A 22679-nucleotide genomic window follows, 5' to 3' on the forward strand; every position below is an offset into this window, starting at 1 on the left:
TCAGTAGTTGTGGCACACGGGCTTAGTTGCTCCGCAGCATGTAGGATCTTCCCAGACCAGAGATCGAACCCGTGTTCCCTGCATTGGCAGGCGGATTCTTAACCACTGCACCACCAGGGAAGTCCCATACTTAATTATGAAGGAAACAACATTTCAGCAAAGATGTGACCTACTTAAAATAATATTATTTCCTGCAGATCTCTGCATATATGTTGGGCTTAGCAGAGGGTCCTTCCCTGACCACCCTGCATTAAATAGCACCTCTAACCCCTTTCCCTGCTTTAACTTTCCTCATAGCACTTAGCACTCGCTGATGTATTAAATATTTGTTTGTTTATAGTGTTCCCCTTTCACTAGAAGTAGGCTTCCTGAGGGCAGGGACAGCATGTATTTCATCCACTGCCCCACCCCCAGCACTGAGACAGTGCCCTAAAAAGAGTAGGTGTTTAATATTTCATGAAAGGAAGGAAGGAAGGGAGAGAGGGAGGGAGGGAGGAAGGGGGAAAGAAAGAAAAAAAGAAAGAAGAAAGAAAGGAAGAGAAATATAAAATGTAGTTGGTAAAGTTAGGTTGGCTACTGCAGTAACTCTGGAGGGTGAGGTAGACCTAGTTTAGGATGGTGGGAGGGAAATAGAAAAGAAGAAATGGATACAAAGATATTTAAAGGGAAAAATTTACTGGTGTCAGTTCCTGATGATACACAGGATGATAATAATAACAGCTACCATTTATCTAGCATCAGACATTGAGCCATTCACCAACACATATTATTATTAAATTATTATAACAACCCTACAGCAAAGTTATGACATCTTTATTTTCCTGATGAGGAACACAGAGCTCAGAGAGTTTAAGTAACTTGCCAACATCGCATAACTAGTAAGTGGCAGAATTCAAACTCAGCTCTGCCCCCTAAGTGAGGTGAGGGATGAGTCAAAGTTGACTCCAAGATTCTGAACGTAGGTCATTAGCAAGATAGTCAAGTCACCGTCAGAGCTGAAAAAAACTGAAGAAACCTGGTCAAGGGTGGCAAAGGAATAATAATTATCGTTAATATTGGGTTGGCCAAAAAGTTCGTTTGGGCTTTCTCTAGTTGCGATGAGCGGGGGCTACTCTTTGTTGTGGTGCATGGGTTTCTCATTGCGGAGGCTTCTCTTTGTTTCGGAGCATGGGCTCTAGGTGTGTGGGCTTCAGTAGTTGTGGCTTGCGGGCTCAGTAGTTGTGGCTTGCGGACTCTAGAATGCAGGCTCAGTAGTTGTGGCACACAGGCTTAGTTGCTCCGCGGCATGCGGGATCTTCCAGGACCAGGGCTCGAACCCACGTCCCCTGCATTGACAGGCGGATTCTTAACCACTGTGCCACCAGGGAAGCTCCCCCCACCCCCCGTTTCTTGTTATAGAAAAAGTTTTAGTCTCCTAGGCCTTCCCCAAGTTCCAAAAAGCAGATTCAAGTAGTTAATGATTAGAATAATCACAGGACTCCTGGTTCCTCCTAAAGGGATATAGATAACAATCTGATGCATATCTTTGAGTTGTTCTGCTGAAACTAAGATGCCCCCACCCCGACCCAGGTAGAGGATGGTGACTATATTCTGACCACAAGCACTAGAACCCAGACTGGTTGGAACCAGAAGGTTGATGATTGAGATTCCCAAAACATCATCACCAACCAATTAGAAGAAAGTCCTTGAGCTGATCATGCACCCTGCAACCCTCACCCCTAATGTTGCATTTTAAAACCCTTCCCTGAAAGCCATCGAGGAGTTCAGGTCTTTTGAGCACAAGTTGCGTGATCTCCTTGCTTGGTGCCCTGAAATAAATGATGTACTATCCTTCACCACAACTCAGTGTCAGTAAATTGGCTTTGTAACAAGCAGAGCAACAAACAACATTGGCTATTTCTGCAAGAATCCCTCTGCACACCACCCCCAGAGCCCCTAGAGTGCTGAGAGTTCATCCTGTGCCCATCTCCACCACCCTTCTTTATGGTATCCAAGGAACAGCATCATTTCTGGCTTCAGGCCCAGATTTATGTCCACCCTTGATCAAGGTATCTTCTCACATTGAGCTGGGGTTTCCAGTCTTGTGCCTCTGTGAGGACAGAGGCAGCCTGCCCTTGTGGAAGAAGCACTAGGGTGGTTATACCAGGACAATGGTGTTCATTAGGGCTCTAGGTCCTGTTCTCCTCCTGCTTCCCCACTTGCCCACTCTGCTCCCACCACACCAACATTCTTTCCACCCCTCAGATATTTTTATCTCAGGCCGTTGCTGCTCTTCCTTCTCTGAGGAATGCTCTTGTCCCAGATCTTCAAATGACCACCTCTTTACCATCATTTAGCTCTCCCTTAAAAATCACTTTGTGAGGGCAGCCAGCTCTGAGAACTTCAGCTAAAGTGGTTCTCTATTCCCTCCCCATTCCTCGCTCTCTGCCTCATTACTTTATTTTATTTTCTCTGTAGAACTTACTCCAGTCTAAAATGACCTCTTTCTAGTTTCATCACCTGCCTACAAGAATGTAAGTTCCCTGAGGGCAGGAATTTTGTCATATTGTTGTCTTCTATTTCCCAAGTGACTGAAACAGAGGAGGTGCTTAATAAAATGAAGAAATGAATGAATGGATGAGTGTCCCCTCTGAGCTAGTCACTGGATTCAGGACTAGGGATGCACTGGGATAAATGTGAGTTGGGTTTAAGATTCCAATCTAGATCTTATTGGTGTTATGAGTACAAAGGAATTGAACCCCCATGCCATTTACTCCCCCAAATCTATTCATTTCCCTTCAATCACATTATCCCAGCTCTACCACAGAGTAGCTATTTGCCCTTAGGCACGCTGCTTTACCTTTCTAAACTTAGTTTCCACCTCCGTAAACTGGGGCTGATGGCTCCTACACCCACAGGGTGGTGATGAGAGTTAAATGAAATAGCTTATGTTGAGTGCTTAGTGCCTGCACCCTGCGTGTAGCAAGCTCTCCCTAAATGTTAGCTACAATTGTGATTTTTATTATCTTCTCTGCATTTCCTGTCTCTCCCTCTCCTGTCTCTCCCTCTAAGCACCCTGTGCACCTCAGGTCTGCCCACCAGGGGGCCCCACATGCTGCTGTTCATGCCCAGGCCATGCCTGCTGGTGCAGGACATGCACCTCACCTCAGCTCCTCCCTTTTACCTCTGATGACAGCTCTGTCACCTCTCCACCAGTGCTCCCTCTTCATCCCAAATAACTCAACTCCTTGCCCCAATACTTCATGCATTCCACAAATACCTATTGAGCACCTACTATATGCCAGGCTTTGTGTTAGGTGTTGAGGATATAAATTGAAAGATCTGGTACCCTCTGTCTTCAAGGAGCACACAGTCTATAGGGGAATGGTGGAGGGCCCGAGAGGCCGAGGGAGCCCTGACCTGGATTTGCAGGGTCAGAAGGCAGGAATCAGTCTGCCCTTCAGAACCAGCCCTCTAGCTGCAAAATGGAAGGGAGTTCCTCCCTGCCAGCCCCTCAGCCCCTCACTCCAATCATTTTGGCTTCTCACAACTCACCTGAAACTCATTCCTACAACACACCTGAAATTCTGAGCTCAGCTCATTCCCTGCATCTCAGACCCTATTACAAACACCTCGTTTCCTCACACCAAATGCTTTAGTCCTCACTCCAAATATTCTCAGCCTCTCACCCCAAAATCTCATCCCCTATGCCCAGTAGGAGTTGAGCCCCTCACTTAAAATACCTCAGCTTCTCTTTTAAGAAATACCGCAGTCATTGATTTAATTCATGGTTCTTAACCCTTTTTTCAAGCTCTTAGACACAGGAGGGATGGGAAAACACTCCCACCAAAGACAATGGCTTGGTTGGGAGTAGTTCTCTTTGGGGATGGGGCATATCAGCTTTTCTGTGCGTGGTTGTGATTTGAAGTGTCATCCAGGGGAGACAGGGGCATCCCTTACCCCCTCCTAGTTTGGGGATTGCTTATTTAAATGTTTTCATTTGTCTTTCTCATTGTTTCTTTTCCTCATTATAGTATCTTCTCACTAGTTTTAAATGCCTCACCACAAAAAATTTTCTCAGAGCCCTTGGAGAAAGGCCATTGACCTCATCACCCCTAATTCTCCAAAACTAGCCATAGAATCCTAGAGTTGGAGGGGAACTCAGAAGCCACTTATCCAGTGGGTTTCAAACTTCTTTCAGATACTTTTTTTAGCCAGGGACTCTTTTTTTTCAACAAAATCTTATGTGGAACCCCGGTATATTAAGCAGCTGCTGGGGCTTGACCATGTAACCCATAGGGTTCTGTGGATTTAAAGTATGGATTTAAAAACCCCTTGCAGTACAAGACTGAATTCTCTTCAAATTTATTTTACTACATCCCATAACAAGCAGGTACCTATTCTTTGTTTCCAAGAGTGTCATCCCTCTTGCATTTAAATACCTCACTTTCATGCCCATCAACAAAGGATTGGTTTAAGAAGATGTGGTATATATATATAATGCAATATTATTCAGTCTTAAAAAAGAATGAAATATTGCCATTTGCAGCAACATGGATGGACCTAGAGATTATCATACTAAGTGAAGCAAGTCAGACAAAGACAAATATCATATGATATCACTTATATGTGGAATCTAAAAAATAATACAAATGAATTTATTGACAAAACAGAAACAGCCTCACAGACATAGAAAACAAACTTATGGTTACCAAAGGGGAAAAGGAGGGGGGAAGGGGTAAATTAGGAGTATGGGATTAACAGATACAAACTATGATACATAAAATAGATAAGCAACAAGGATTTACTGCATAGCACAGGGAACTATATTCGATATCTTATAATAACCTATAATGGAAAATAATCTGAAAATATATACAAATATATAACTGAATCACTTTGCTGTACACCTGAAACTAACATAATATTGTGTCAACTATACTTCAATAAAAAGAAAGCCTCACTTTCAACTGCCCCATTTTCCTCAACTCTGAAGAGTAAGTAACTTTATACTCTAAAATTGCATTCCAAAATTAGGAAGGGAAGCTTCTCTCATTCAAGGAGAAGTGTAATTTTCAGAGACTTCAAAGAGAAAGATCAGCAGAATGACGGAGGGTCCACCTAGTGGAGCTCCTCTGGTGATTATCAGGAAATCCATTTTCTGTGTAATCCCTGTTCCCTGCTCTGTGGGCATGGCCTGAGTGCTGGTGCTGCCCAGAGGACCGGCTGCAATGGAACATAGCCACTCTTGGACCCCATGAGGTTGCCATAGATACATAGATGTGCAGGGAGCTGGCAAACTCGTTATTGTTTATATGTATCTTCCCTCTAATTGCCATGGGGTAGCTGGAGCTTGTATGGGTGCTACAGCAATGGGGATCAAGGAGTGTGCGTGCCAGGGTGTGTTTGTGTGTGCACACAAAGGTGTCTAGGCTCCAATGGCCACTGCGGCCACGTCAGAGAGGCTGCTGAGAGTAGTGAGGGAGGGAGGGAGAAATGAGGTAGTAGAACCCTCACCCTCTGCCAGGAACAGGTCAGGTTTGTAGTCCTGTTTTTCTGTTTTCCCTTGGGATACCCTAGGGGCCTCCGTGACAGCCCTGGTCTGTGCTTGTTCTGATGTCTCTCCATCTTCTCACTCCACCTTACATTAATGAATATAAAGTTTCAGCATCTGGAGGTCGGGAACCAAGTTGCCTTGAGGGCTCAGGAATGACACACTGATGATTAATATGCAAGCCTTGTTACTAGAGTGCAGGCTAGCCATCACTTCTGCCTTTAAGGTGGATGATCTACTGTCATCCACGTGTATACAGTCTCATTGCCCTGCCCCACACTGGGACTTGGAACCAGGCTCTTACCCCGGTGCTTCGAGATAGGAAGTGGCCTTACTCCCCAGCGCCTTACTTCCTGTTGCCCTGAGGAGGGGTGGGGCATGATATTCTGTGACCTCAACCCTTCCCTTCTGCCCTCTGCCCTCCTCCCAGGCAATCTATTAATGCTTTTCCTCTCCTATTCCCTTAATCACCCCCACTGGGCAGTCTGGTTCTCAAACCAGCTCCAAGGGCTGTTGGGTAAGGAAAGGAGAGGAACCCTCCCTGGGAGCTTTGCTCCACCCACTCCCTCAGGGAGGTGGTCTGGGAGGCTGGGACGCCTCTCAGCCTCTCAGCTGCCTTCTCCGGGCGAGCCAGCCTGCTGACAATGGAGGCCCAACTCCCAGTGGGCGTCCTGCTGTAATCAAGACTGAGCTGCAGCAGTTGGCTGAGCTCCGCCCTGCCCAGGAGGGGCTGGTCTCTGACTTGGGGTACAGCTGCCCGGGCAGGTCAGGAACCTGCCCAGCCTGTTTCTCCTCCGCCGAGACAGTTGTGTGCCTCCGTCCTACCATCCTCTGACAGTGGAGACAGGAGCCAGGGCCCCAAGGAGTCCCTTCATTCCACAGATATTTACTAAGTGTCTGGGGCTGAGTAAAGAGTGGTGAACAAAGGAGGCAGTAGCCCTGCCCTGTTACAATTTAGTGGGAAGGCAAATATTAAACAGATAGCTAACACTCTTCTACTTAGGTACCAGGTACTGTTCTAAGTGCTCTACGTGATTTAGTCCATTTAATACTCAAAACTCTGTGAGGTAGTTAGTTACTATTACTCTTCCCAGTTTTCAGATAAGGTAACTGAAGCACAGACAAACTAAGTGATTTGCCGGATGTCACACAGCTGGTCAGTGAGTTGCCCAGAAATCCAAGTCAGGCAGTCTGACCCCGAGCTCACTCTTAAGACAGCCATGCTCTTGCTCTACTGCCTCTCATACCAGTAAACATATCATTACACAATGTGATGAGTGCCATAAAATAAAATAAAGGGTGCCTGCAAGAAAATGGGGCTATTTTTTTCTTCCTTCCACTTGCTCTTCTAGCCCACACCGCACAAAGCCTTTACTAAATGGTTCCCATTTCATCCCTTTCTTTGCTGGCCGGAGAGAGAACATTCTCTCATCTCTAAGGTTGGAGTGCAGGAAGGCAGAGTTCCACCTGCATCCTTCGTCCTGGCCTGGTCTCCCTGAACAAACCGTGCCTGAAGGGTTTTATCTAATAATGGCCCTGATGCTTACACAAGTCTAGACTGTCAGCTTCCCGAGGGAAGGCTGCTGAGAGCTGGCTCTGCACAGACTGGGGGCGTCTCCCGAGTGTGCAGTGTGACACGGGCTTTTTGACCTTGGCCCTCTCTCCACATCGTGTGCGCCGGACTCGAGTGTGGAGCTTCACCAGAAAACTCGGTGGTCCAGACCCCTACACACTCCCAACACACACACTCGCACGCACGTTCTGAGCACTTGTAGGGTCCGCCCTGAGACAAGCCCACAGGTCGCGAACCTTTCAGCTCCCTCCTGGCGGCCCGGGGCTGAGACCACCCCCCCATCCCCCCACACTCACCCTTCCCTCCCTCGCGCGCTCGACCCAGCCCAGGCGGCTCCCTGGGCGGGGCGGGGCCGGCGGCGGGAGGCCCCTCCCCGGGGGCGGGCCGGGGGCCGGGCGGGGGGGGCCGGCGGGGCTGGGGGCGGGGCTGGCGGGCGGCGCGGGGGTGTCCCTCCCTCCCTCGCTCTCCCCGGTAAAGTCTCGCGGTGCTGCCGGGCTCAGCCCCGTCTCCTCCTCTTGCTCCCTCGGCCGGGCGGTGGTGACTGTGCACCGACGTCGGCGCGGGCTGCACCGCCGCGTCCGCCCGCCCGCCAGCATGGCCACCACCGCCACCTGCACCCGCTTCACCGACGACTACCAGCTCTTCGAGGAGCTCGGCAAGTACGGCTCGCCCGCCGCCCGCCGCCCGCCGGGGCTCCCCCACCCTGCCCCCGCCGCCCGGGCGCTATGCGGCTCCTCGCCCCGCCCCCCGGCCCTGCACCAGCCGCTGCAGTGCCCCTCGGCCCGCCCCACCCCCAGCCTTTCCCGCCAGCCGCCTCCGGGGGCCCCGTCGCCCCCAGCTCCCTGCCCCTCAGCGCCCTCCGCGCCCTGCAGCAGCTGCCCGGGCTGCTGCACCCCGCGCTGCCGCGGGGACTGCAACCCCTGAAGAGCTCCTGGGCGCCCCCCCAGCCCCGCCCCTCCTGCAGCCTTAAAGCGCCCCCCATCCCGACCCCACCTGCCCGCTGCCTCCTTCCCACTCAGTTCAGGAGCTCATTCAGCATCCCGTCCTATGTCCCACGCGCCTGGCACTCAGGACCCTCCCCGGCCCTGCAGCTCCAACCCCGCTGCGGTGCCCGGGTGTGGGGGGATGTTTGGTACCCGGCCCCGCCCCCGGCTAGTGCAGCTTCCAGGATCCCAGCCCCACTGCTGGGCAGTGCTGCAGCACCCCCGTCCCCTCCCCCCATCCCTGCAGCGGTCCCGGGAGCCGCGCGCCGCAGCCGCAGCATCCCCCTCCCCTCCGCACTAAGCAGGCCGCTGCAGCAGCCCCAGCCCCCCCACCCCCACCCCCACCCGCGGCGGCGAGCCCGGCCACTGCAGCCCCCGCCCTGCCCGCCCCCCTAGATGTTTCCAGAGCTGGAGAGTGCGAGCTCCCGTGGGGGACTGGGCGGGGGGGGGGGGTGTGGGGGGGTGCGGACGTAGAGGGAAATATCATGGGGAAGGGGAGCTGTTGATGTCTGAGACCCACAACTGGATCCTCTCTTTCCTTGCTGTCAGTTGAGCCAGGTTGCAGTGGGATGAAGCCAGGTGAGGGGGATTTGAGCCTCACTTTCCTCACCTTCCCCCATGGTTGGGGGAGATTTCTCTCTCAGGGGATTATACCCTCTTTCTAATCTCTCCTCCTACCCCCAACTATTCCTGCTGAGAAAAGGGCAGGGTCTCTTGCCTTCTCCGGGTCCTCTAGGCCGGGACTGCAGGGCTGTCCGTGAGATGCAGCAGGTGTGTGTTTTAAGCATCTGCCACCAGCTTGACGCACAGCCTGAGGTTGGGGCTGTTGCTTTGCCCAGAACTAGATGTGGGTGTGGGAGTAGGGTGGTCCTCCACCCACATCTGTTGAGTGTCCTGCCGAGGCCACATCCTTTGGCCCCATGTTGGATGGTGATAGGTACTACGCTGATGTGTGTGTGTGATTTTGACTGAAGGTCTAGTGATGGGAGCATCACTGTCCTCAGACCTGAAGTGTGTTTGCTCCGTTTCCCAGTTCTTTCCCCCTTCTCCCTCCAGGGGTGCTTTCTCTGTGGTCCGCAGGTGTGTGAAGAAAACCTCCACGCAGGAGTATGCAGCCAAAATCATCAATACCAAGAAGTTATCTGCCCGGGGTGAGTATTCCCCATCTTGGTCTCTCCCAAGGGTGCCTTCAAGGGCTATGGATTCTTCTGAAGATGCTCCAGGAGTTGGGGATTGTGCGTTTTAGCACTTGGAGAAGCATTGGGATTTCAGGGTGGGTGGACTTTGAAACCAGGCAAGGAATTGTATGGGGAACAGGTAGAAAAGAATGAAGATGTAAGAGATGTAGGTTGCTGCTGGGAGGAGTAGTCTGTGAAGGCTCAAGGGAGTTTGGTTTTTATGGAGGTGGAGGATATGGGGAGTGGTGGGTGGCTAGCTCTTCATTTGGGTCATTTGGAGTCTGTGTTTGGGGCAGTGGTAACCACTCCAGGCCTGTCCGAGTCCCTGTGCCCCAGTGGGGACTTAAGATGAAAATGCAGTAAGTGAACAGCTCTGACAAATCCAGCCTCCCCCTGCCCAGCAGGCGGCAGAACAGACTCCCAAGGGAAGGAAATCTGTAAACATCAGGGGAGGCTGCTACTGGCGAGGGCTTCTCAGGAACAAATCCTGCCAGATGAACTTGATTGCTTTTTTGATCAAATTACAAAGTTGGTGGTGCAGCAACAGCAGATGCAGTCTGTCCTGGGTGGAGGCTGATGCCTCATGGTCTGGAAATCTCAATGGCCTGGTCGGAGTGGGAGCAGCTTGGCCTCGGGATCTGAGAATTGTGAAGACCCAGGACTGGGGGCCTAACTTGTGAGATCCTTCCAAGTACCTGAGGCCAGGAGGGTCAGGCCCTGTCTCTCACACCTTGAATCTACACTCCCTGCACCTTGTATTGGGTGCTTGCCAAACTCACCTCATCTGATAGGTATAGACCCAACAATGTGTGAAGTGCTCTGTGAACAGGTGTGGTGAGTATGGAGGTATGTGGATGGGTCAGGTCATCGAGAGCTGCAGGGTGTAGCACCAAGACAAAGGTTATGAGACTCATAGAAAGGAATTAAGACTAGGCAATAGGATGCGATAAATATATTAGGAGCCAGGACAGATGCCTTGGAGAAGATGTGGGCCATGGCTAGTAATGACCTGGGCGTCTCTGGGGTAAGAGATGTAATAGATGTCCCTAAGCATTGGAGAAGCTATAAAATGACAGTGGGCTTCTGTCATGTCAATTATTCTGGGACCTGTTTAGCAGGGCTGTGTCTGCCTCCTGGCTGGGAGGGCCTCTCTCCATCCCCACGAGCAGGGATTGTCTTGCTGTCTCCCTCCCAGCCCCTGTCTCTTGCTGTTCCTCTACATTGGCTATTAAGTTGACTTATTTGTTTGTTTTCTTTCTCTCTGGGTACCTTGAGTCGGAGGCGATGGTTGCCATAGAGATATGTGGGCAGTCAGATGCCCTCCTTCCATGGGGAGGCGGGACAGTGCGGTGGGCTGGACTCTTTGGCAGACATCCTCTGGCCAAGGATGCAGGGCGCAGGCAGGGATGACGGTTTGAGAATGGATACCTCCCCGTGCCCACACAGCATAGCCCTGGTGCATCAGAAATGGGGCTGGTGTCTGGTGTCTCCAGTTAATGATGCAATGCTTTGCTTTCCTCATCGCACCACTGTCCTCTGACCCAGGGGTGAGGGAGGGAGAGAGAGAGACAGCTGGGAGCTGAACTCTGGGATGAGGATAGCTGGTGTGGTGACTTTGTGGAGCTGCCTGCCTTGGGCCATCATTTTCTACTCCTTCCCTACCCACCTGAACTTCCCTAACCTATGTGATCATGTCCCTTTCCAGTCCTCACCTTCTTTCAACCTTGTCCCATCTTTCCCAGCTGATATCTTTCTTTCCCTGCCCAAATGGGATGAGGTTTCATTTCTTTTCTCCTCAAGAAGATTCTTGTGTAAGATCATATGCTTTAGGCAGCAACTCCCCCTCTCTCGAGACGGTTATGCCAAAACTGGGGCTCTGCTGTGTGGCCTGTGTGCCAGGTTAACTCTGGGACAGAGGCCTGGTCCTGGCTGATAGGCGCAGATGCCAACAAGAGAGTTCAGGAATATGTAAGTGCCCGTACTGTTTGGAGGTTGAGAGTGGGAGGGTGTTGTCTTGGAGATGGAGGGAGCCATCCAGGGGCTGTGCTGTAGGTGTGGGCGTGGGGGGTGTGAGCTCCTGGGGAGGGTTGGGCCAGTGCCCACTAGGCTGGTGCCCATGGGGTTAGGGAGTGAAGGCCGCGGCTTCCCTGCAGCCTCTCAGTTTACGCTGTATATTTTATAAAGGTGCAGCGGCTGGGGCTGGGTTTCACTCGTTGCTGTCTGTCTGTCTGGGGCTCCACAGGTGTTGGATTTCTGTGTCTGGGAATGTGGTGGGCCCACCAGGGTCATCCATGAGGGTCTGAAGGAGCTTGCTGTGTTTGCTGAGTCTCTCTGCCTGTTATCTTTCTTGTTTGTGATCCTCTGTGCTGCCGAGTGAAAAAGAGCGTATCGGGCTGGTTCTCCTTGGCATCCATGGTAAGGTGGCCCAGGAGGCATGGGGAGAGATCACCTGGCCTTCTGGGGGGTCAGCTCTGGATGGGAATCCTTCTTTTGCTCTGTTGTTTCTTGTCATGGTGGCCTCGGGGGCCCACGGTGGTGGCTGTGCGACAAGGTAGGGAGTTCACGTGGCTGAGCCTTGAGCGCTGATGTTGTCTGCGGGCCTGTCCACATAGAGTCACTGAAAGTCACATAACGTCACTCCATTTGCTTTGGAACAGCAGTAGGTGTAGAGTTGGGGCTCTTAAGGGAGCCGGTGGTTCCAAGCTTAGCTCTCAGCTAGGCTGCAGGAGGCATTTAAAATAGGCTTGGATGCAGAGCTAGTGGGCCAGGTGATGGCAATGATAAGTCGTTATTTTAAGATTTAAGAGCACCCCCTCCCCCAGAAGCCTGAGCCCTTATGTCTTTTTTTATTTTTAAATCTTCATATTCTCTTCTTATCTTTATTCATATGCATATAGATTTTCACCTCGTGGAGCATAACATTTTATATCCCACTCTCTTGCTTATATCCAAAGCATTTCCCATATTGCTACAGTTGAAGGGCAAATGGTCCTTTCTTTTCTCTACATAGTTTAGGATTTATCTTTGGAGCAGTTCAGGTCATAAGAAACTTCTCTATTTGGACCATTTATCTGAATTCCGATTGCTTTCACTATGATGGGATACTTAGCCTTACTAAGAGGTGCTATCGGAAACAATATTATGAAATCTGTTACAGCACTTGCTTTGTTTATTTATTTATTTAATCTGTATACCCCATGTGAAGAAATTTCTGTTGAAGCTAAATGTAAGCAAAAGCTTTCCCTTTCCTCAGGACCTGGGAGGTAAAGGTAGGAACCATATCTGTTTCTTTTACTTTGGTGTGGGCGGGACCGGATACATATTGATACAGCAAAGTGCCTGATACATATTGAGCCTCCTATACTTGTTGAGTGAATGGACTGTGTAACCAGCCTGGTTGCCTTTTGGCTTTGGCGCTCAGGAAACTCATAGCCAAGTTGCTGGATCCCTTGTACCCTGGTGCTGGCTTGGGTTCCCCCTTTCTCATCCGTGGAGCCAGGCTGTAGGCCTGACACAGCTGTAGGGGAGGACAGATGAGGTTAAAGACCTGTGCTTGGAGAATAAAGCAGGTGGGAGATATAGGAAGACAGTGCAGCTTATCATCTTCCTTCCGTGTCATAAACGGCCTTATAGGGCAACGTTGGGACTTCCTCTAAGCAGCAATTTTCAATTTTAGTGTACAAGAGGATCACCTTGAAGACTGGTTAAAAATGCACATTCCTGGGCTCTGTCCACAGAGATTCTGCTTCAGGAGGTCTGGGGTGGAGCCTCAGAATCGACATTTTTAACAAGTGCCTTAGTGAATTTCATGCAGGTAGACCCTGAGCCACACTTCAAGAAATGCCGTCTAAAGTCAGCGACAGCTGTGACAGTTGCTGTTGCCATGCTCTCTGAGATTTACCAGACACACCTTAGCCCAGCCTTCTCCAGGTGGTGTCTTGGCCGGTATGTGGCCATACTGTGTACGTGGGCTGTTCTGCGATTAGAGGCCTGCTTCTGAGCCCCCAGATTGGGGTGCCAGTTCGTGTCCAAGGCTGTGGCAAGCTGAGGGGCTGGAGTTGTGGCATGTTGGCCACCAGAAGGGCAAAGGCTGTCCCTTTCTGGGTCCAGCTGGCCCTGAGGAGTGAAATAGGATCCCCCTGGGTGGTGCCAGCTAAAAGTCTCCACCCGCTTAGTGTTGGCCTGAGTAGCCCCATGACATTTGTGTCCCCTGTGGTATCGCCAAGTGAGACTTTCCTGTTAAGGATGAAGAGAGAGGAGGGTGATACAGCAATGAGGGAGGGGCAGAAGAAAGAGAAATCTATGCAGCATGGGAACGCTGGGACTCTGAGACTTGAGGAAGCATTTAAGGAGATTAGATATTAGATCCAAAACCGTGCTTTCCTCCTGAGGATAAAACAGACCAATTTCTGTTGACAGAGAAATGGGCATCCTGTATATAAGTGAAGGAGCTCCTCTGACCCTTCCCCCTGGGTAGATGAGGAAGCAGCCTGGAGGCCCCTTCTTTGTGCTAAGGGCCAGTTTCATCACACAGTCATGCTTTGAGCTGTGCGACTTAGCTCACACAACACTGGCCGGCCTGCCTCCCTGCCCTCCCACCCCTTCCCCGAGTGACTTGGGGTGCTGGCATCATAGGGTGGAGATGGAGGTTGGAAGGTGGCCCCATCCTGTAGGGGAAGCCCTGCTGCTTGCTTCTTCCTGCTGCTTGCTCTGGTCCCTTGTTAGGAGCTGTGCTCCAAGCTTTGAGGCTGTGCTGAAACCCTAGAGGTGAGTGGCTGACCCCATTCTCTGCTGAGGCTGGAGACAGGGAAGGGGAGGAGTGGGTGTGACAGGCTTCTGCCCCATCTCTGTGCTTGCTGCTCTCTGGACAACCTTGGCGGGCTGACGTGGGCCTGATCCCCTGGGTGCCAAAAGGGTGGTGACAGGAAGAAATGGGCACTTAGCACCTTCTGAGTGCCTCTCGGCAGAGGCCCTTTGTCTTCTGCCCCTGGCCAGCCAGATCTGTCCCACAGCCAGTGGGGAAACCAAGACACAAAAGATTGGTTTGTTTTGAGATGTAGGCATGCCAGTGATTTTGCCAGTGCTCAGATCCCAGCATCCTTAAGCAGTATGGACTTCACTTACCCTTTGACTCTTCCCTTTAAAATACATATTCTGGATATTTTGTTCCTGTGATAAATCCTGATATATCACCCCCGTACCTCTCCGTCTAGGCCCAGAGCTCTAAGCCCAGTGGAGCAAATCCCTCCTTGCTGCTGGCTAGGTCTTGCTGTCATCTGTAACCACCTCTGTGGGTAGAGACCGCTCTATGATGGGGATATTTCCAGCCACTTCCCCCCAACACCACCTCTACTTCCTGGGCTCTATCAGCAGTAGCAGCTTCCCATCTGCTCCCCTCTTTTCTCCTCCCTCTCTTTCCCCTCCCCCTGCTTGCTGCTGCCCTGGGAGGAGCTATTTTTAGGGGCTGCTTCCTGGGATGTTTTACTTGGGGCTGGTTACCATGAAGGAAATGTCACCAAAACAGTGGGCAAAGGCTGCAGGAACCCAGAGCCCTGCCAGGGGCATGGAGAACTCAGCGGCTGACCCTGTTCTGGCCCTTGAGAGTGTCCAGAGGCAGAGCCTTGCCTTCTTGGGGCTTGCTAGTGACCCCATGGGGATTCTCTCTGTCCAAGCTGGTTTGGGAGACTTTCACTATGGGGCACTTCTTGGTGCCTCCCTCCTTTTCCTCCTTAGTTAAAGCTTCTCTTGTCTTAAGATTCAGAGACCAAAGTAGGGCTCAGGTCTTTGTGTCGCCCAGTTAAAACTGCTCGAGTTAGGACTGAAGAGAAGGGGGGGACACCAGGTTAAAGGACAGAGCCCCAGGGGTTCACGTGGGCACATTTCAGGCTCCGTCTCACTGTATTCACAACCCTCAGCTAGTCCCCGGGTGTATGGGTGTGAAGGAATTAGAAGCTGTGGCCCCTGCTCTTACATGATACACGGACTTTGCTCTTAACTGGGCACTTTGCACCTTTAGAGTGAGATTCAAAGAGGAAGGGATGTGGCATCACAATGGCAGGGTAAAGGTCAATGAGACTGTGGCTTGGGATTCCCACTAGTCAGTGCCCAAGGCCAGGGGCTGTTTATAAGCAGCTGGGGAATGTGGATTATGACACCAAATCCCTATGCTGCCCTTGTTTATTATACTCCTCGGAGCGATATCTCCGGGGGGCCTGGAGGGGGGCACTTGGAAGAGCAACAAGAGGAGAGACCCACATCGAGCATCTGAACTCAATAGGCTCTGGGAAGCTTTTCCTAACCCATGTTGGGGCCACAGGCACAGACCTTTGAAATACCCTTTGAGAAGTCAAGGGTGTCATTGAGGTTGGAACTTGGGGAGAGTCCCCATAGCCAGAGCAGGGCTCTGTGTCCTTTCCCACTTACAGTGGGTTGTATGTTTAGATGGCAGCAGGATCTTAGTTGAAGCTGGTGGTGGCATTCGTGGTTTTAGAGAAATGTCACTAAATCAGCCAGCGTGTCTCTGCAGGGCTGTGGAGAATCTGACCGGCCCTCCCTGGGCCCCGATCCTGTTGGGGAAGGAAAGTGAATTTGGAGTGGGCATCTCCCCTGGGGTCCTAAGGGAGAGGTGTTTCTGCCGCCCCTTTGTCACGCACCGTCTCCTCACTGTCTGCTTCCTCTTTTCTGCATCTGGTCACTCCTTGCTGCCCTTCTTGTCAAGGGTATTCGGCCTTTGTGGTGCCCTGAACCAAGTCTTGAAGCGCTTGGGCAGAAAGCGGGAGAGGTGAGGCCTCCAGGGATCCTTGTGTCCCAGGGCCTGGCTCTGCCCTGGGTGGGCTGTTAGGAAAGCCTGAAGCGGGATCTCGATAACGGCTGCTTCTGCTTTCTGCTCCTGTTGCCACCTCTGCTCTTGAGGGGAAATCCTTGCAGAGGGCTATGGTTGGAGCTGGGCTGAAGGCCGGCAGGGGTGGGTCTCTCCATGGCAGTAGCGCACAGGCAGGCAGGAAGTGGCCCTGTGCAAAAGCGGGAAGTGGCCGTTGTCAAACAGGAAGGGGGGGGCTGGGCCGTGTGAGGGGGTGGGGATGAGCCCAGTTGAAAGGTGGGTGGGAAGAGGGTCAGCCTTGGAAGGTCTGGGCTATTCCCTAGGAACGGCAAGCTCAGTGGTCACTGGAAGGAGGGGGCTCTCAAGGGAGAAGGCTGCCTTTGTGACAAGAGCACCGGCTGATGTGTTATCACCTTGGGATGCCAAGACAGGACCTGGACCTACCACTGTGGACCAGGCCAGTTCAGTGGCCTCACCCCTTTTGGGGCTGGGGATGCGAGTTTACAGGACAGACCTTGCATCTGGAAAAGATGCTCTGCAAAACTTACTTGTTCCTCAAACACCACTGCTGCTGGGGTGGAGCCCTTTGCTTTTTCCCAGACATGGAGCAGCCCTGGAGGGGACAACAGGACCGGAAGTGAGGGGGGAAAGGGACAGGAGACAATAGCTGGAGAGGTGGGGTGCTGGCTGGCTGTGTGAGGAGTAAGGAGGCAGGGAGAACGTGGTAAGCAGAAACCACACGGCTCATTGAGCAGAGCTTCGGGATGGCAGGGCGCCACAGCCAGCAAGGCTGAGGCCGAGGAAGACCAGGGATCCCACGGGCAGCGGCATTTCCTGGGCTGTCCTCTGTCTGATGAGCCCCTGTTGTTAACCTTCCCCTGTAGGCGCTAGACACAGGCGGGCCCCCCCCAAACAGGAGGCTGTGATGGAGCCAGGTTGGAGGGCTCAGCTGCTGTGCTGTGGACCCCATGACTGCCCAGGCTGAGGGAGAGTGGGCCCGACTCTCTCGTGTCTCTGGTGATGGCCATGGGCACAAGCCCAGCCTGGGAGGTCTCCTCCGTCTTATCACTGGGCCCTTGGAAAGGAGGCTCTCCCTGTGTGCCAGGCACTGTGCTGAGCGTTTACCCAAATACATCATTTAATCCACGGATATCGCTGCCTCCATTTTAGAAGCGAAGAAACTTTTTCCCAAGCTATGTGCCTGGCTCACTCTCTCACCTCCTTCAGGTTCTAATCAAACGTCACCTCCTTGCTGAGGTGTTCCCTGACCACCTATTTTAAGTGTCCACTCTCGCGCTTCCCTGCTTTATTTTTCTCCATTGCACTTACCACGACATCCAACGTACCATCCAGTTGTTACTGTCTGTCCCTCCCCACCCCCAGCTCCTCTAGGATATCAGCTCGATGAGGGTGGGGATTATTATCTCTTTTGTTCACTGCCATATCCCCAGCATCTGGAACAGTGCCTGTCACATAGTAGGCCTCAATAAATATTTTCTGAGTGAATGAATGAGGCTCAGATGGGTTTAATAACTCACCCAACGTGGCGGCTCTGGGACTCAGCCTAGGGCTCTCTGACTCCAAAGCTGATGTGTTAATGGCCAGACTCCATGACTAAGGATCAGAGCAAGGACCAAGACGCAGCCCGAGGTTCAGAGGAGACACAGGCCTTGGGCAGAATGTGGGGCTCAGCTCCTTGGAGTTAGGGTCGAACTAAGTGACTATCTAGGACCCTCTGGACCCTGGGCAGCTCCTTCAAGGAGCTGGGAGTGTGACTCTGTGTCTCTTCTCTTCTTACTCTGAGTCACTGATAAAGCCAGAGCATCTGTATTTTTAGTGCTTTTGCTGTTGTGGAACTGTAACTATTAGCCAGTAAGAGTCTTAAGGGAGGAGATAAACATTAATCTTCTGGGCCTTCCCCTCAGCTGCCACCTCCGCATGGCAAGATACTGTTCTCCTGCACCTGCCCAGGCAGCCAAGCCCGACAGTTGGGGGTTGGAGGGTGTGAGGTGAGTGGTCAGAGAGAGGGCTGGTGGGTCTTCAGCTTTAGGGTGACTAGCTTGGTACCGCCATCCCACGTCCAGGGATGGGGAGGAAGGTGGGGTCACCCTGACATCCTCTGGCCAGATCTGGAAGAAGCAAGCCCCCCTGCCACCAGGCAGGGCTAGTGCTGCTTCCTCAACTGCCTACCTTCTGAAGGTCCCTGGCCCTAAGGGATCCCAGGCAGTGTGGGGTTACCTGGAGTTCTCCTGGCTGCATCCTGGTCAGTGGTCATACTGAACTCGAGGAAGGCCTGACCCAGATCTTTGGACAGCTGGGATGGATTAGCTAGGCAGCAGGAACTAATCTCTGCCTGTCCCCACGTCCTTCTTCCACAAAGCAGAGCTGTCCCTAGAGGGAAAGTTTAGGACAAAGCTGAGGGTGGTTGGTGAAACAATAAATATGAATTCCTTCTCATCTATAATCCGTACATTATCTCAGGCAGGCCTGGGCCTGAAATCACAGTTCTGTCCCTTTCCTGCTGTAGGATCTCGGGCAAGTTATTTAACTTCTCTGGGCCTGTTTTATCATCTGTGAAATGGGATAATCAATGCACCTGCCTGGTAAGATGGTTGTGAGGGTTGTGAGGGTCATGGGAGGCTTTACAGAGGCTCTTTGCTATTTAGGTAGAGGTGGGATGGGCAGAAGCCCCTACCAAGGGAGGCGGGAATTGCTTGGCAGCTATGGATGGGAAAGTATCTGCCTGGACCTGGAGAAGTTGAGGTGAACTGGACTATGCCCCCCAAAGCCTGGAGTCTTTACTTGATACTCTCACTTTTCTTTATCTTGTCATTACATCATAGCAATGGAGAAAGAGGGCTCTAGGCTCGGACCACCTGCATCCACTGCCTGTCTGTGGGACCTTGGCCAGGTTACTTGAACCTTTTAAGCCTCAGTTTCCTCCTTTACAATGTAATGGAGCTAATCAGATCCTCCACTTCACAGGGTTTCTGTGAGGATGAAATAAGATAATCCGTGCCTCTGCCTGGCATATAGTAAATGCTTCGTAAATAGTAGTTTTTACTACTACTGTCAATGTTATTGACAAACCGTTATTAAGCCTCTGATATGGAAGGAACTCTAGGAAGCATCACGCAGAGAGGTCCCACCCTTTGAAGAGCTTGTGACCGAAAGATTTAATGTACGATTTAATGTGTGATGTGAGAATTATAAGAGGTGCTGTGGGAGACGGGGGTGGGTCATGGGGAGAGAAGTCACAGACTACCAGGAGGAACAGGGAAGACTCTGTGAAGCAGGTAACTTTGGCAGGATTCCAGCAAGTAGAGATGGGGGCGGGTAGAGTAGGCAGGGCTTCTAAGCCACCTTGCTTTGAGTAGTAGCAGCCTCTCTTTCTACTTCCTGGAGCTCTGCCTTCCTGGGGAAGGAACTGACCAACACAGCTTGCTTAGATTTGTGGGCTCTTGGATTCTGGTCATTTCACCAAAACAGAGTAACCCCAGAGCCTGAGTGCCAAGAGGTCAGAGCTCTCAGCAGTGGACAGCCACGAGGATCCTGGGGAGAAGCAGGATTTCTGCAAAACAGGCATCATAATACTACCAACCTCACAGCATTGTTCTGAGACTAAATTAAAATATGTATCTGCCTGGTGTAGAAGTAAGCTCTCAATAAATGTTAGCTAGTATTATTATTTTTTTCAAATCATCACCATCTTCATTGTCAGCATCATTATGTTTCAGGGTTGCCATGAAGACTGTATTAGAGAATATATGCAGCACTCTTAGCACAATATCTGGTCTTGTAGTAGGTGTTCAATAAAACTTAGCCATTATTATTAGTATTTGCAACAAGGAAGAGATTCTGGACACACTGGCCCAGTGAAATCCCTGCTGTGGTGGAAAGAGCACTACAGTTTTAGTTAAAGACCTGGATTCATATCCTGGCTCTGCCACTCACTGACTTGGGAAGCTTTCCTAAGGCACTTCTTCATCAGGAAAAGGTTGTCATTAATACTTGTCTCCAGAATTGCCGTGACCTGCTGTATTAATTCAGCAAATTGTAAAAAGGGCATAGTTGGTGCCTAAGAATTGAAAGCATATGAATAGCCAGGTGGCCACAAATAGAATGGATGTTTGATGGCTTTTGTTGTCTCTCTTCTGCTCTTAGATCACCAGAAACTAGAACGTGAGGCCCGGATATGCCGACTTTTGAAGCATCCAAACATTGGTAAGTGCCCTTATATAGAGCATTTCTTGGGCATTTTGTGGAAGTTGGAGAGAACAGAAATCCACTGTTTTTGTGTAGGGAACCACTTCTGTCCCTTGGCCTTTGCCTGGTGTCTTTTTCTGCCCAAGCAGGATAGCAGCCATATATTGCTCAGAATTCTGGGGTGTTCTCGTTCAGAGACCTGAGTGTCTCCATCCCTGTGGTGCCACCTCAGGGCTGGGAGTGAGCTATCAGAATATGTTTCAGACTCGCTTTCTTCCCCTCTCCTTCCATCTGTGGGCTGAGGTCCCGGTCCTCGGCGTGTGAGGCTCTGGGCTAGTAGCCTGCCAGCATCCCTCACCAGGGGCCTTCCATGGCCGTCATAAAAGGGTCCGGATTTTGTTTCTGGACTTGAAAAAGTTTTGTTCCTGTTGCGGTGTCGTGCACACTCTGGGGGTTTCCATGGTGCTCCCGTTTGTATTCCCCGGAGCCGGGAAAGCAAGCTGCCCACCCGCCTGGCTTCTCTGGAGATGGGATGGCAGGAGCCACTCGGATGGAGAAGGAGAAAAATAAGAGGATTTCTCCCTGCTCCCACCCTGACATGCGGGACAGGAGCACATTGTTGGTTGTTCTAAAGCCGAGGAGGTTTGCCTGCCACAGCCCACTCCAGCTCCGTTTTACATTGTTCAGCTGAAGTAGTCTTTGCCAAAAACGCTGGCCCCAATTCGGTGCTTCTTGCAGAGGGAACAGAAACTGGGCTGGCTGCAGTGTCTGAGCAGAAGCCCCGGGCTTGACTTGAGGCAGAGCAGGGAGCATCTCCTAGGTTTTCCCTGAAAGCTGTGATCATCACAAAGGACAACACGTTTTCCGCGCTCCTCAGGCACAGCCTCAATATCGGGGCTCCCACAGTGCCCTGGAGGCCTCCCACTCCGCTGGGTTGGCAGCTGGGGCTGTAAGGCGACTTGCCGAAGCTCGATGCTTCCTCCAGAGGTACTCAGCCTCCGGCTTCCCAGATCTCGGGCTGGAGTGCTCACCGGGAGCTCTTAGGTAGGAGAGTGAGGTCGTACTCCAGCCCAAGGGGAGAGGAGCTGTGAGGTAACCAGAACTGCAGCCGTGCAGGGCTTTATAGATGGCAATCAGCAGCTTGGATTACACCCGAAGCAGATTGGCATCGCTGGTGCTCAGCTCTGCCTGGTGCAGTCTTCCACGGAGCCAGCACCTCTCAGCCCACAATTCCTGGGTTTGGAACTACCGGAGCTCTCTGAAGTTAGACCCTCACCTGCAAACAGGACGGTGGGGACCGAAGTGTTGCCTTAGGTAGAAGAGAAATGATGAGAGGAGCAGCTAAAACAGCAGTCACAGACTCAGGCGTGTTTTGTTTGGCCGGCCCAGTGGTTTAAAAATATTTGTATTGTTTGCCAGTATTTTAAAACGAGATTTCACATTTTGAAAAAAATTCTATTTCCCAATCTTTCAAATCAGAAGGTTTGGCTCTGCTGAGCCCACATCCATATGTGGCCGGAATCAGCTGGGGCTGGGCAGTGGCTGCCCCTTTAGCCCGCTGGCCACTGTGTTTGCTGTTATCTCACATTTGTACTGCCTACCTGGTCCCTCTAGGCTTTGTGAGCTTGTGACCTCTGACCTAGCAGTTCCAGAGCAGGAGAAAAAAAGAATGTGGGTGACTAAAGCCATCCACGAGCACAGAAGCATTTTGGTGTTCCAGTCCCGGGTCTCAGGGTCTGCGGACAGCAACTTCCTTTCCTTATGTCCCAGGTGACCAACTCGTAGAGCAATGATGAATTGTCCTCCTGGAGGGAGGAGAACAAGGGGTGGGGTAGATGATGCAGGAGGCAGAACCATGTCTGCGTTACCTGTGACATGGGCATGGTTGACCACAGCAGGGTCAGGGTAGGATGAAGACAATGGAGAATCAACCGGCAAGTACAAAACTCGGATTCTAGCTGAATAATGCCCGAGCCTTCTTTTTATGTTTTCTTTTAAATTAGATATATACTTTTCGACCTTTTAGACTTTACTTGGTTTGGTAGCCCCCCCGCTTTTTGTTCTTTTTAATCACCTGCCCCCAGCTCAGAATTAAGGCAGGTGGAGTGACCATCTACCCCAGCCATCTGCTCTGTTCGGGAGGGAGCAGGACCCAGGGAAGGCCAGGCAAGGCACACTCCCTTTGTCAGCATCTGATCGCCTAGAACTGTGCTTCTGTTTCACGACTGCTCCCAGATCCTGAGCGTGTTGGTCTGAGGCCCTATTTTGGGGTCAAGGGCAGGGAGAGGGAAGGGTGAGTCAGGACCATGTCCTGGCAGAGCAGGCTAGCCAGGCTATCTGGTGTCCAGTGGGAACCAGGACTCCTGAAGATGTGGGGGAGCTGCAG

General features: G+C 51.5%; 1 protein-coding gene across 21 annotated transcripts in view; it reads left to right on the top strand.

Annotated features, from left to right (window-relative positions):
* Positions 1 to 7590: 7590 nt before the first annotated feature.
* Positions 7591 to 22679, top strand: part of CAMK2G (calcium/calmodulin dependent protein kinase II gamma) — a 54017-nt gene continuing 38928 nt past the window's right edge. For 17 of the 21 annotated variants that reach the window (XM_057530515.1, XM_057530522.1, XM_057530519.1 and 14 more), the window contains exons 1-3: positions 7591 to 7765; positions 9146 to 9240; positions 20252 to 20311. In XM_057530515.1, the coding sequence (XP_057386498.1) occupies positions 7701 to 7765; positions 9146 to 9240; positions 20252 to 20311 (220 nt within the window). In that variant the 5' untranslated portion in view covers positions 7591 to 7700. The remainder of the gene's footprint in view (positions 7766 to 9145; positions 9241 to 20251; positions 20312 to 22679) is intronic. The other 4 variants (XM_057530516.1, XM_057530523.1, XM_057530532.1 and 1 more) reach the window with 1 other exon arrangement.

Source organism: Balaenoptera acutorostrata, chromosome 16 (assembly GCF_949987535.1).
Source record: "Balaenoptera acutorostrata chromosome 16, mBalAcu1.1, whole genome shotgun sequence".
Lineage (NCBI taxonomy): Eukaryota > Metazoa > Chordata > Mammalia > Artiodactyla > Balaenopteridae > Balaenoptera > Balaenoptera acutorostrata.